The 15,103-nt window shown below is 44.0% G+C and overlaps 1 protein-coding gene across 3 annotated transcripts in view; it reads right to left on the bottom strand.

Moving 5' to 3' along the window:
* Positions 1-5,211, bottom strand: part of LOC137424729 (ubiquitin-conjugating enzyme E2 A) — a 32,096-nt gene extending 26,885 nt beyond the window's left edge. Inside the window, exon 1 of one of the 3 annotated variants that reach the window (XM_068112483.2) lies at positions 4,870-5,211. In XM_068112483.2, coding sequence (XP_067968584.1) covers positions 4,870-4,913 — 44 coding nt within the window. In that variant the 5' untranslated portion in view covers positions 4,914-5,211. Of the gene's footprint in view, positions 1-2,147; positions 2,170-4,697 lie in introns of those variants that run through there. The other 2 variants (XM_068112485.2, XM_078769019.1) reach the window with 2 other exon arrangements.
* Positions 5,212-15,103: the final 9,892 nt, after the last annotated feature.

Genomic DNA, 15,103 nt, shown 5'->3' with positions numbered 1-15,103 from the left:
TGCCTTGGGTTATATAGGCCCCACCCCTCAACCTTCGCGAACCTCCTCGATGTTTCTCTCCACACCCTCTCCAAGTCCAACCCCTTGTTCGTGGTTGGTTGAGTGGGGCTGACTCACTCCTCCCCTTTATGACGAGGTGGGGACCCGCCTTTCTTCCCCAACCCTGCCTCGTGGCCAATGGTGGATGAAGAGAAAACCGCCCAAAATGCAGTTGGCAATTGACGAAAAGGGGGAATGGAAGTTTTGGGAGTGGGAATGAAGGGAATCTATCTCTTTCACTGGTGCAATGGAGTATTTCAATTAATGGGAGACACAGCCTTACCCTAAAACACATAATAAGATATAACTATTGAACAGGGGTATTCTATGATTGGCTGTGGTGTGGATGCTTTATGGACTAATTATGGGACGCCCTTTGACCTTTACACAGCTCCGGAGGCAGGAGGCGCAGAATAATAATAACAATAATACACACAATCAAAAAAAAATACAGTCCTCATATCCGCAACAATATATATATATATATATATATATATATATATATATATATATATATATATATATATATATATATATATATATATATATATACTGTATATATGTATATATATATATATATATATATATATATATATATATATATATATATATATATATATATATATATATATATATATATATATATATATATATATATATATATATATATAGCATGTGGCGGCTGCTTTGGAGGTTTGAATAGTGGCCAGCTGGGGTTCAAAAGGTTAAGGCTTAGGATATTTAAGGAATCGCCGTCGTTCGTTCACGTATAGGTTTTGAGGAGTGTTAAATTGTATTGCTTTGCCATGTATTCCACTGCTCTGCGGGGAAAAAAATGGCCTCTAAAGGTGGTTCTTTTTTTATTTCGCCATGTATTCCCATTTCCCACCCTCTGGTTCACAACAGTTTATAAATTATCTTGGTCTGTGGCTGTTTCGTGTGTCTCTGCTCGTGAGTTAAGGTTATACATGTCCTTTAAAGGACAGATTGGGTGAGTGCGATTAGTGCCCAGGACAGTACCATGCCTACATCCAGCGATTTATCTCAGCCACCATTATTACAACGGACGTGCGGCACTGATCAGCATGTCACACTGATTGGATTGGTTTCCCCTCCGGAATATGGTATCATGGCAAACAGGCCCGTAATCTGTCTCAGAACAACCGACTCCGTTGGCCGGCGTGACCACCCATACATTTCCACTGATATCGATGTAACCCTCTATCCTCCCTCATTGCTTCCAGATACCTATCCAACTCCAGTTTTAACCCTTCCACCATTTCAGCTGCTACCACTGCTCCAGGGAGACCATTCCACGCATCAACTACTCTCTGAATGAAAGACACCTGCCTTTATGTTATCCCAATTCTCCTCTTCTTCACTCTCCAGCTGTTACCCCCGGTCCTATCACTGTCAATTTTACTGAAACACTTTGTTACTTATTCCCTCAATATCCTTCAGTACCTTAAATATCTCCATCATATCCCCTTGTAATCGCCTCTTATAATGCATAAAGTCCTGTCTCCTTCAGCTGCTCCTCATAGGTGAGCCTAGCTAGGCCCAGAATCAATCGAGTCGCTCTACCCTGAACCCTCTCCATATCAGCTACGTCGTGGTGACCAAAACTGTACACAACACTCTAGATGAGGCCTCACCAAGTTCCTATACAGGGTGGTCCAGCTCGGTGAGTGTGCCACCTCTCGAATGCAATCACCTCAATCATATATTTAGTTCCTTCCTTATACAAATAAGAAAATTAAATAGATCCAAATACTTTGAGCACTACATCATGTATTTAATGTAAAAATGCTAATGTATGGGTGTACTTGACTCATGTGTCACAGGTTTAGAATTCCATTTCTGGTGAAACCCCCAAAATCCAGAATCACTGCTCACCTCGACTCATTCGTTCCTCTTTCTTCCCACCTGTTGAATCAATTTACAAATGCTCTTCAATCTCATTCTTCAATCTTAGTTTTGAAGACACCTGTTCACCACCGTCTCAGATCCACCCCCCTTTCTAGCTCCTCCATGAGCCTCGACTTTGTATACAAGAAAGCCATCGTTTGCCTGGAAAGAGCTTGTGTAAACAAACTATGCAAGATTACCTCATGCAGCAGTGATGGCAAGAAGTTCAACACCTTGACTCTCACGAGGAAAACATTCCAACATGCCTCACCTTGAACTTGCAATCCAGGGCAAAAGCAAAATTAAAATCCAACTTGCATCGACGTGTCATGAGAGGTTATATGTTAGGTGAAAGGTGTATGTGAAGATAATACAACTGTAAACGTCCTGACACAAAATTAGTGCTCACAAAATTAGTGAGCGGAATGTACAAACCACGAGCACGACGACAGTAGGACTCGGAACTTGTACATCTCGACAATCCCTCAACGAAGTAACCATGGTGATAGTGTGAAATAATGGAGTAGCATAGATAACCGAAAAATAAAAACTACTGGGGACCAGCAAGCAGACATTGGAAGCATCATGAGAAGATAGACGTGCGAGTAGACCTGGTAAACACTTCTTCCTGTTAGTGCTAGTCGGTGGACATTTAGCCGGGTGTTCGGCATGTTAGCGCTAGTCGGTGGACGTTAAGCCGGGTGTCCAGTGTGTTCGTGCTAGTCGGTTAACGTTTAGCTGGGTGTCCGGTGTGTTAGTGCTAGTCAGTTAACGTTTATCTGGGTGTCCGGTATGTTAGTGCTAGTCGGTGGACGTTAAGCCGGATGTCCGGCGTGTTAGTGCTAGTCGGTGGACATTTAGCTGGGTGTCCGGTGTGTTAGTGCTAGTCCGTTAACGTTTAGCTGGGTGTCCGGCATGTTAGTGCTAGTCGGTGGACGTTAAGCCGGGTGTCCGGCATGTTAGAGCTAGTCGGTGGACATTTAGCCGGGTGTTCGGCATGTTAGTGCTAGTCGGTGGACGTTAAGCTGGGTGTCCGGCATGTAAGAGCTAGTCGGTGGACGTTAAGCTGGGTGTCCGGCATGTTAGTGCTAGTCGGTGGACGTTAAGCTGGGTGTCCGGCATGTTAGAGCTAGTCGGTGGACATTTAGCCGGGTGTTCGGCATGTTAGTGCTAGTCGGTGGACGTTAAGCTGGGTGTTCGGCATGTTAGTGCTAGTCGGTGGACATTTAGCCGGGTGTCCGGTGTGTTAGCGCTAGTCGGTGGACGTTAAGCAGGGTGTTCGGCATGTTAGTGCCAGTCGGTGGACGTTAAGCCGGGTGTTTGGCATGTTAGTGCTAGTCGGTTGACGTTAAGCCAGGTGTCCGGCATGTTAGGGCTAGTCGGTGGACATTTAGCCGGATGTCCGGCGTGTTAGTGCCAGTCGGTGGCCGTTAGGCCGGGTGTGCAGCACGTTAGTGCTAGTCGGTGGACGTTAAGCCGGGTGTCCTGTGTGTTAGCGCTAGTCGGTAGACGTTAAGCCGGGTGTTCGGCATGTTAGTGCTAGTCGGTGGACGTTAAGCCGGGTGTTCGGCGTGTTAGTGCTAGTCCGTGGACGTTAAGCTGGGTGTTCGGCATGTTAGTGCTAGTCGGTGGACGTTAAGCCGCGTGTCCGGTGTGTTAGCGCTAGTCGGTGGACGTTAAGCCGTTCGGCATGTTAGTACTGGTCGGTGGACGTTAAGCCGGGTGTCCGGTGTGTTAGCGCTAGTCGGTGGACGTTAAGCCGGGTGTTCGGCATGTTAGTGCCAGTCGGGGGACGTTAAGCCAGGTGTTCGGCATGTTAGTGCCAGTCGGTGGACGTTAAGCCGGGTGTCCGGCATGTTAGAGCTAGTCAGTGGACATTTAGCCGGATGTCCGGCGTGTTAGTGCCAGTCGGTGGCCGTTAAGCCGGGTGTGCAGCATGTTAGTGCTCGTCGGTGGACGTTAAGCCGGGTGTCCGGCATGTTAATGCTAGTCGGTGGACGTTAAGCCGCGTGTCCGGTGTGTTAGCGCTCGTCGGTGGACGTTAAGCCGGATGTCCGGTGTGTTAGTGCTCGTCGGTGGACGTTCAGCCGGGTGTACAGCATGTTAGTGCTCGTCGGTGGACGTTAAGCCGGGTGTCCGGCATGTTAATGCTAGTCGGTGGACGTTCAGCCGCGTGTCCGGTGTGTTAGCGCTCGTCGGTGGACGTTAAGCCGGATGTCCGGTGTGTTAGTGGTCGTCGGTGGATGTTCAGCCGGGTGTCCGGCGTGTTAGCACCATTCAGTGGACGATAAAGAGGCCACATGTTTCGCGCAGGGTAAGCGAGTTATCGCCGGAATCATGAACAAATTCCCGTCAAATCGCCTTCAATATCGAACGCAATGCCTGGCCAGCCGGTTCGTGAAAGACTTGGCCCAAAAAACTTCCCCCCAAAGCCGCCTACACAACATGTGAATAACTCGAGTAGTAGTCGTCGGTAGTCGTATTTAAAAATATATTATTTAATGAAATTGATTAAATGTTTTACCTCGTTAAAACGTCTGTCTAATAATTCCTGTAAGCACTTCTTCATGTCCAAAGCAGAGTCCGTTTTCCACAAGACAAGCGAAAAATCAAACTGACATTTCTCTGAGCTGATCGTCAAAGAAAGGAAGTAAGTAGCGAACCCTTCACGGAACCCTAAGCCTAACATAACACCACCACCTCGGCATTTCTTCCAAGAGACCATATAAATCTATGACAAACGAGCTTGCCTGGATACTTGACAGAACCTCCATAGATTCGTTTCCGTAGTTTAAAAGAGCAGGAGAGTTGCTTGGACGAACGAGTGAGGTTTATGATGCGTACATCCAGAGGCCTAGTGCGACCCGTTCTCGACTAGCGCGACAGAACGAGACTCGGACAGCACCGGGGAATGAATCTCACCGCTTGAAATCCCGCATAAGGCGACGCCGAGCCGGCGTGGACATGGCAGCGCCGCCGAGTCCGACGCTTTGTGGACAAATGTCTTTTATTCCAGAGATGCAGTCAAGCAGTTGTCCCGGCAGAACTCCTTCCTTCCTGCTTCGACGATCGAGTGCGGTGACGTCTTAAAAGCGAAGGCAGAGCTTCGTGACGTCATCGCAAAGCGAAGGCAGAGCTTCGTGACGTCATCGCAAAGTGGCGGCACAGCCTCGTGACGCGATTGCCGCTCGGTGACGTCACATTAATTCAAGGCGAGACGTTTGGTAACGCTCCGAGCAATGTTTTTAACGAGCGTTTTAATGTGGTTTAATATTCCACCGAACCTGAAATACCACTGTGATCCACAAAACCAAAATTATGTTTATACATAATTACTCAATACTCAATTACTCAAATTACTCAATTACTCAATTACTCAATTACTCAAATACTCAATAAGTATTTATATACTTATTCCATATCATACCGGGATACAGATATTGGGTATTATTATTATTAGTACCTTGTGTGTGGATCGGTGATGGTTTCTGTGATGAGTAGGTGCAGCGCAGGCATGTTGGGCCAAATGGCCTCCTCCTCCTCCTGAGCCAAAGTTCTGTGTCTGTTGTTGGTTGTTATCTCCATTTGCAAGCTTCTGTAAGGGATCACGGTTCATGGACCAAACTGTTCAACTTTGTCAGAGTTTTGTCCCAAGGGCTCTTTTCAGGATCGTCACCGAACCCCGGATTGCCTCCAGTTGTAGTTCATTTGTGGTAATATTCCCGGGATGTTTTTCAAAATCTTAGTGAGGTTCTTCTTCATCATTGCTGTTGCTCCAATTATCACTGGTACAATTTCGATGCTCTTCATCTTTCAAGATTTCTTGACTTCATTTTTGAGGTCCTGGTATTTGGTCATTTTCTTGATTTCTGCGTTGTTTAGGCCAAAATCTCTGGGTACTGATATCTCGATCATCAATGCTGTCGTTTCCCTTTTGTTCCTGAGCACAATGTCCGGACGCAATGCTTTGTTTTCTATGTACACAGGATGGAATCATCAGGTCGTACGTGAGCATGACATCCTCTTTTTCAATGATTGCCCTTCATTTGGCTTTAGAGGCCATGTTTCCATGAGTTTTCTAATACTGGGATGTTGAATTTTTTTTGCAGATATGCCAATGAATCACTTTGCATACTTTGTTGTGCCGTTGTGTGTAAAGTTGTTCTGATAATAGCTTTTTGTATCCCCTGAGCAGGTGACTATTACTTTCTGTTTCTGTCTTGCAGAATCTACACTTGTCCGTCTGGCTCAGTCCCACCATCTTTCTAAATCCATTGGTGTAGTGTCCTTGATCTTGGGCATTTATTATGATTCGTTCGCCGTCCCAGTTGAGCTGACCTCTCTTAGACATTCCAATGAGCCTTCTTTGTCTATCCCCACTCTGTCCAATTCTTTTTTGTATTTTGCTGCTCTTTTATCATTCTCCCAGTTGTTGGTGTATATTTCTTGATATATGGAACCACCTTTAGAGGCCATTTTTCCCCGTAGAGTGGGGGTTGGCCTTTTTTGGGCACTGTGGTCCCCTTTTTGAAGCAATGTTTTATGGCCGGATGCCCTTCTGCCACCAACCATGTTAGTCGCTTCTTGCCGTTCGGACTCGGACACCGAACCCCGGATGCGTACATGTGGACACTACACCAATCCGTCCACATGTGTTCTACGTGTGTTCGTGTGTTATACGGGCACAATCGTATAGGTCGGATTATAGTCTATCCAGGTGGTGGCGAAAGGGATCATGAGCTCAGGGAATTACCAGTGAACTGGTCCTCAATTTGTCGGCCTCGGAAGGATGACAGGCTGTGTCAACCCCCCGGCGTTAATTTAGCGATCAACCGGGATTCAAACTCAGGATCCTCGGATCCCAAGCCGGCACCCTAACCGCTAAGCCAACGCCAGGCTTTATATTTCTTGATATTTCTTTTTATATATTTATTTTGTCTTTTTTGCTGTTGTTGGGGCTGTATTTGTTGCTGTTTCATTTTCCTGTGTGGCATCTTCGACTCGCACCTGTTTTTGAAAATTATTTGTAAGGTGAGTTAGGGATACTTTTTCAGGTTTGTTGTGTTCATGTTTGTTTACAAATTGCATCCAAAAGTCTGTTGACCATTTCAAATACTCAGCTAGTCCACTCATCGCTATGTGCACCTGGTCAAGTTCCATCAGTCCTCTTCATCCCTCTCGTCTCGGCAGGTACATTCTCGGGATGCACTGGTTTTTGTAAAACATTTTGTGGATAGTAAAGACTTTTCTTGTTTTGATGTCTAACTTGTTGATTTCTGATTGGGGCCATTTTATCATTCCGCAGCTATATTGGAACACTGGTACTGCCAGCTGGTTTATGGCTTTGATTTTGTTTCTTGGCGAGAGGTATATTTTCAGGATCAGCTTTGTTCTACGTAGGTATTCCTTGGCGATTGTTTTGCGCATTTGTTTGTGACATATTTGTTGGCCCTCTTCTACTCCGAGGTATTTGTATGATGCTTTGTTTTATACCTGGTTTATTGTTGTTTCAAGGTCAATTTTGTTGTCTGTTTTTGTTGGTTTACCTTGTACAAATGTGTACTTGACACACTTGTCTCGTCCAAATTCCATTTGAATGTCCTCGGAAAACCGTTTTACTAGTTTTAGTTGTTTTGTCAGATTTTTATCATTTGGGGAGAAGAGCTTTAAACCATCCATGTATAGTATATGTGTCACCTTTCCTATTTCTTTGTTCTTCTATTGGTTGTTAGGGTGCATCCATGTCCTTGTTCATTAATGAGGTTACTTAGTGGGTCCATAGCCAGACAAAACAGAAGGGGTAAAGTCTGTCTCCCTGGAATATCCCACACCATATCTTCACATCTGGTATTTCGATATTTTTTTCTGAGTGTTGTAATATCAATGTGGTATTCCAGAGCTCTGTTGCTTTCTCAATCAGTTTTATTATTTGGGGATTGATTTGGTATATTTGCATGCATTTTATCATCCACGAATGTGGGACACTGTCTAAAGCTTTCTTATAGTCTATCCAGGTGGTGGACAATTTAGTTCTTTGCATTTTGCAATTTTCAAGTATTGCCTTGTTCAGTAGTAGGTGGTCAATTGTTCCATAACATTACCTCTCTTACATCCCTTTTGTTCTGCTTCTAAACCTCCTTGCTGTGTTCAATGATGGTACATCGTTTCTGTAATGATTCCAGTCAGCAGTTTGTATATGGTTGGTCGGAATGTTATCAGCCGGTATTTGTGGGGAAGTTGAGTTTCCTCCGATTTTGGGATGACAAACGTGTTCCCTTCCACGTGCCATTCATGCACTGCCTTTTTCTCTTGGATCAGCTCATTAAATGTCCTGGCATATTGATTGTGAAGAGCATCAAGTTGTTTTAGTCAGAAATTTGGAATTCCATCTGGGCCCGGGCTTTTGAAGTTTGGCATTTTTTGAAGTTGTTTTTAATTTTCTCTTCATCAATAATAATCAATGGGGGCATTTCCTCGAGATGTTGCTTCTTCTGTTCCAAGTTTAGGATCCATTCTGCTTCCTTGTTATGTTATTTTCTATCTTCAAAAATTCCTTTCCAGAGTTTTTCCAATTTTTATTTTTCGGGGGAGTTGACACATTCTGCATTTGTTTCCCCGATTCACGGTAAAATCTCTTTGGGTTACTTACAAACATGTATTTTTTGTTTTTTTCCTGTTGTTTCCTTCTTCTTAGTTTTTAATCTTCCTTGCAATAATTTCTATTTTGAGTTTGTTTTCAGCACCCAAGCGCTCGACGTCTTTGTGTTCGATATTGTGTTTGTTTTTTATTATTTGGAATCTCTTTGTTAGTTTTGGGTGTCTGTCTGTTTCCTTTCATGAGCTGTTGTATTTGTCCTACTTCCTTCCGCAGTTGCTCTCTGTGTCTCTAATCTCTGTCTCCAAGGTGGAATTTGGTTTCTATTTGTAGGGCCTGGTTTTTTTTTTTCTGGTGTTGTTTGCCCGTTACTATTTCTTGAATAAATAGTGCCGCTGCAAAACAGACGACATTGATTTCCTTCAAGGTGGATGATTTTAAAATCATTTTTCAAATTGAATGGTTGGTTCACCTCACTAAGATTTTTGTCCGTTTGTTGTTTTCTATGCGATAAAATTTTGGTCTTTCTCTGAGTTTTATCAATTTCATCTCTTCTATTTTGTTGGCTAACTCTTCTTCCAGTCTATGCTGGTCTTCATCATTGTCACTATCCTCTTCTCCCTCATTCTGCTGCTCTCCCTTGTCTTTCTGCCCATCACCATCTGCCTTTTCCATTATATTCCCCTTTGTTTGTGCCTGAGTCACCTGGTTTTTGTCTCTGAAGCGGTCTTGCCCCTCTTTCAGAGCGATACCATCATTCTTTCCTTTTGCCACACTCTTTCTTTGTCACCTTTGGTCCGACTCTATGTCAGGGTTTGGCCCCCATCTTGTTGCACAGCCAAAACTTGCTCTCGTGCCATTTTGGCTAAATTCCTGCCATCTCTGTCTTCACCTTCAAGCGAGCACTTACCTCCCCTCACTCTAATCTCTCTTGCCACTTGTTGTCTTGCCTTAGATGTAATCTCTTCTATTCTATCTTTATCTAGATATCTTTTAATTGTTGAAAAGACATTCTCAAATTTATCAAGGGGGACTGTCTCCACCCTAGTGTGCAGTTTCGTTTTTTTCAGCTGGTTCCTGAACCGTTCACCCTTACCTTTACTCCCCTATGCCTCATGTATGGCATACATCTTGCATTGGAGGATTATCTCCTCCTCAACATACCAGGTTTTCATTTGCAGTTTCCTCCTCTGGAGTATTGTCTTTGATGGTGGTGAGATAGTTAGCACCTTCTCAGCTTCTTGCTTTAATGCATAATCATGTCTCTTCGCAAGGTGATGTTTTTCCTTGCTTGAGAAGGTGCAGCCATTATTTTTTTACAGTGCACTTTCCTGCTGCTCGGAACAGCCGCTAAGTCATAGGGTTTCCCCTATAGGAGGCCTGTGACTCTTTGTTTGAGATATTTTATGCCTCCGTTGATGAAGTAGCCAGAGGCATTATGTTTTGAGGTTGTCTGTCCGGCTGTCCGTCCATCCGTCCGTAATAGGTTTTCGTTACCGCGATTACTTGAGAACGGCTGAAGGGATCTTAATCAAACTTGGTGCAGGTATGTATAATGAGGTAAAGATGAACTGATTAGATTTTGGGATCACGAGGTCAAAGGCCAAATGTCAGAGGTCATGTTAGGTAAAAATCCTGTTACCGCGATAACTTGTGAACCAGTGATGAGATTCTGACCAAATTTGGTACAGTTATGTAGAATGACGTTCCGCAACTTGTGGGATGCGACCCAATGTTTGGGTTGCAAAGGATTTTCAATGGGTTGCACGATCGTTTCAGAAATCGTGGGAAAAAACTTTATCGACGATTTACTTCTCACGACTGAACAGAACAGAGATCAAACGACACAAACTTTATAGTGTGGACTCTTCTACCGCGCTGTACCGATGTACCACGATGTACCACGCGTGCATCCGGTCAGTCAGATCATACGTTTAGTTTCCTACACGCGAATGTCCATTGCTTTTCATTCGAAAGATTGAGCTGTGAGCGTAATGTACTCGCCATGGCTAGAAAGTATCAGCCTGTGTTCCTGAACTATGGGTTCACCTTGAATATCGATAAGCACAATGTTCATCGACCACAGTGTGTGATATGCCTTGACGTGTTGGCCAACGAGTCCCTCAGGCCCCAAAAGCTGAAACGGCACCTTGAGAAGAAACATGGAGATCATGTCAACAAGTCGCGGGAGTTTTTTCTCCGGAAAGAACGTGAGATGAACAACAGCAAGTCAGTAATGAGTTTGGCTGTTTTCCGTCGAAGGGACTGACCAAAGCCAGCTACCTGGTGGCGGAGAAGATAGCCAAAGAAAAGAAACCGTACACTATTGCGGGATTCATCCTCATCTTCATCTTCATCCTCATCATCTTATTAAGCTTCATCATCATCTTCATCTTCTTCATTAAATCTTCATCCGGATTCATCGTAGGGGCGGATTCATCTCTTCCGAAGCTGCCAACAAGGCAGGGAGTTTACGCCTGATTGGCTGACAATAATATCAAGTGGGCGGTGTCTGTGATCGAAGTCGCTGCTCATTCTCAAGGGGGCGTGGTCTCTCTCTCTCTTTCTCTCCTCATGGTCGTGGAGATCCGTACAAAATAACAACAAAATAAGGACAGTGTTTGGCCTGATTGTCGTCACTTTGCTTTATTGTTCAATTACGAATTGTACTACTGTACAAAGATGATGAACCAAACCCTTACCAAGATATTAACGTCATAAGCAATCGATATTTCCGTGACGGTTTGTGGGGGCGGGGGGAGGGGCTCGATGGGTCGCGACTGGATGCCTGGGTTTTTTATTGGGTCCTGGGCTAAAAAGGTTGCGGAACGCAGATGTAGAATGATGTAACGACGAACTGATTAGATTTTGGGGTCAAGAGGTCAAAGGCCAAAGTCTGTAATATGTCTATAACTTGAGAACGGCTCAAGTGATCTAATGCAAACTTGGTTCAGGTATGTGTAATGATGTAAAGATTAAGTGATTATAATTTGGGCCCAAGAGGTCAAAGGTCAAAATCTGTTATAGGTCTATAACTTGAGAACGGCTGAAGTAATCTAATTCAAACTTGCTACAGGTATGTATAATGATGTAAAGATGAACTGATTAGACTTTGGGGTCAAAGGTCAAAGTCTGTAATAGGTCTATAACTTGAGAATGGCGAAAGGGATCTAATTCAAATTTGGTACAGACATGTATAATGATCTAAAGATTAACTGATTAGATTTTGAGGTCCCAGGTCAAAAGCCAAAGGTCACAGAGGTCATATCAGGTAAAAAAATGTGATAACTTATGAACAGCTGAAGGGATTTAAATTAAAACTTGGTACAGGTATGTGTAATGATATAAACATGAACTGATTAAATTTTGGGGGCAAGAGGTCAAAGGTCATAGGTCATACCAGGTAAAAATGTGATGACTTGAGAACAGCTGAATGGATTTAAATCAAACTTAGTACAAGTATTATAATGATGTAATAATGTGGGCGGATGCATATCGGTCGACATCGTGACATCGAAGTGTCTTTCTAGTTTTATTTTTTATTTTAGTCTTTGTTATTTTTCTTCTTTTTATCAACACAAGATGTTCCGTCATTTCCCTGTGCCCCGTCTTCATCACCTCCTCCCATTCTACTGAAGTCATCAACAGTCCAGTCACCTCTACGTTATGATACAAGGTTCTTTCCCTACCACTGCCCACAACCCTGGTGGATTAAATGCAAAAATGCATCACGCATTTCTTCTGGTCCAGAAAGCACTGGCTGTGACCACAGATTCTAAACTTACCAACGACAGAGGGTGGCAAAGGGCTTGTTAATGTCAAGTGCTGCATCATGTCTTTCCGTCTATGAACAGCATGGCACTTCTTGTATGAACCCTGCTTGGCCTGGATACAGCTCACCAGTTGCATCGTACGTCAAGCGGAAAATTTGGACCTTGCACAGGGGCTGTTCCTAATGGATTCGACCAAGATGGACCTATCCATGCTACCTTCCTTTCACCAAAGCCTACTGAATGCGTGGCAAGCCTTTACCCGTCTTCATGACCCCTCGACTTGTGTTCGATCCATGTTCTTCAATGAACCATCATTTCCCAACTCTTTATTTGGTGAGTATGTGAATGAAAATACTTTCATTCAACAATTTATAAATGCCTCAGTAACAAAAGTGTCATCTATCTATAATTCCAGTAATCTCTGTGTGTATGTATGTATGTATGTATGTATGTATGTATGTATGTCTGTAACCGCTGTTTCTCGACAACCACGGGTCCGATATACTTTAAACTTGCCAGGTATATTGCTGGGGACCCGAGGATGTGCCTTTTCAAGGTTTCATATTAATCGGACAAGTAGTTAGCGAGCTATGTCCAAAAAACGATTCAACCAATCAGAGAGCAGCGAGCTATCACGTGTGCCGAACGTGGCGAACAGACTCTGCCTCGGACGGCACATTTGAGAGCGTATTCATTTATTTCACGTTGGCAAACTATGTTGGCGTTAAACTATGTTTTAAAACTAATTAAAACTACTTTGCGACTGTGCACGCTATGGCGATTTCTTTACCGAACTCCGCAAGCCGTTCGCTTTGGACCAAACCATTTCATGTAAATAGAGGGGGGGGATTGTCACCGTACTCGCAAGCCGTTCGCTTTGGACCAAACCATTTCATGTAAATAGAGGGGGGGGATTGTCACCGTACTCGCAAGCCGTTCGCTTTGGACCAAACCATTTCATGTAAATAGAGGGGGGGGGGATATAATTTTAGATATATATATAGTACGGGCATGCCCTAGTTTGAGAAATGCCACCAATGATAGGTGGATAAGTGCTACCGCTCTGGCTTCGACGGTTGGCATTAGATCATGTCACAGAGTTGACAGCATTTTTAAATCAGTGCTTCGCATCTACTGTGCCTCAAATGGTTGGGCAAACAACCCTCCCGTACCCACCTCTGACTCTTCTTCACCCGTCCCCAATCTTTATCTGTCTGGTTCTCTTACTTTGGAACCGATTTGGTTTGGCCACTCTCTATCCTTTTCTGGGAGCAATCGAAAAACCTTGTATGTGCAATGCTTAAATGTACTTTTTCCTTATTTGTCCTCCCCCGTACCCTGTAGATGGCCTGCAGTCCTGCTGAATGCCCCCCCCCCCCTTTACCCTATTTGGCGTTAGTACTATAGGCAGCCTGTGCCGAAATGTGTTGGGGATCTCCAATGGAGAATTGCTCATTGGATCATATACCTACAAATTCCCTTATTCGCCGCTTCTCTCAAGCAATAAGTGAACAATGTCCATTTGATGGACAAACCGAAACCTTGCCCCATGCGCATGTATGCTGTAACCATCTATCTCCTTTATTTGTTTTCTTTAAAATGTTACTTACACGTCTTTCCTTTGTTTTTAATTTTCCTGCCATTATCTTTGGCCCCAGTGGGTCTTTCACTTCCCCAACAGCAATTTCAATTCAGTTTTTTCTTTTGCAAGCCAAGTTGCCGATATACAGTGCATTCAGAAAGTATTCAGACCCCTTCACTTTTTCACATTTTGTTATGTCGCAGCCTTCTACTTTCTTTACAACCCTTGTGAAGAGGTTCAGTCACTCCTCCCCTCAATTTTTTTTTTTGTGCTTCTGTACCCATCCTGTCCACACCCTGAATACTCCCCTACCCCTCATTCTTACCTGCATATCTCGTTGTCCGTCTCCATATATTTTGTCCCTCGGCCCTGCTGTTGCCACTTCCCCATTCTCCAGCCCTACTCCTCCTTTTCTTCTGTTGCGTCCTTGTCCGTTCCATGTTCTAGCTCTTCAACGAGCCTAGACTCTGTATACAAAAAAGAAGGTGTCGTTTACAAAGTGTTAAACATGTTTTAAGGTGCCTTTGCTGAGTGAATCAGTGTTCTTTGACCTCTTCCCAAACTCTTCGCACACACTAAGGTTGGGAAGGCCATGGAATAACAACCACCAGTTAGGAAGTTTCTTCACGGGTAATTGTAATGGGCATAATATTTCGAGCTCCATCTGTGTCCTACAAAGGCTACTTCAATAAGTCACTGAATGCCATCTGTTAACTCCATCTGTTATATCCGTCGACGGTGATGGAACAGATCATAATCATGACCATATGCGACGATTAGCACATATTATGAATGCTAAAATATACATTTTCCGAATGCGAACCCAGTGGAATTGCCCATATCAATGCCGAGCGTGTATGAAGTTTGTCATCCTTTTCCTTTGCGTTTTTGGCGGCAGTTCTGCATCATGTGACTTTTCCTCTTGGTGACGATCACGAATGCAATTCCCGTAATATTGTTGCATTGGAAGGCATCTGCCAATCGTGTTGCAGCCGCAAGCACCGAGAAGCCTTCCTCGGTCAGGACTTTTAAAGTTGCCGATAATCTCTGCGAAGAACAATCCGGACAGATTGAAGCATGTTGATGGATCAACCGCACAGAAGACAGTTTTCAGGAATTCAAAGACTCTTCTTCTTCAGTCGTTCCGTGAGTTCACGTTCAGAGTTTTGTTGAGGTTCTTTGTGTTGGTTCTTTTCAGCCCTGTCT

This window comes from Myxine glutinosa, unplaced genomic scaffold, assembly GCF_964187855.1.
Source record: "Myxine glutinosa unplaced genomic scaffold, kmMyxGlut1.1 SCAFFOLD_927, whole genome shotgun sequence".
Lineage (NCBI taxonomy): Eukaryota > Metazoa > Chordata > Myxini > Myxiniformes > Myxinidae > Myxine > Myxine glutinosa.
This window is presented reverse-complemented; position numbering and strand designations above follow the sequence as displayed.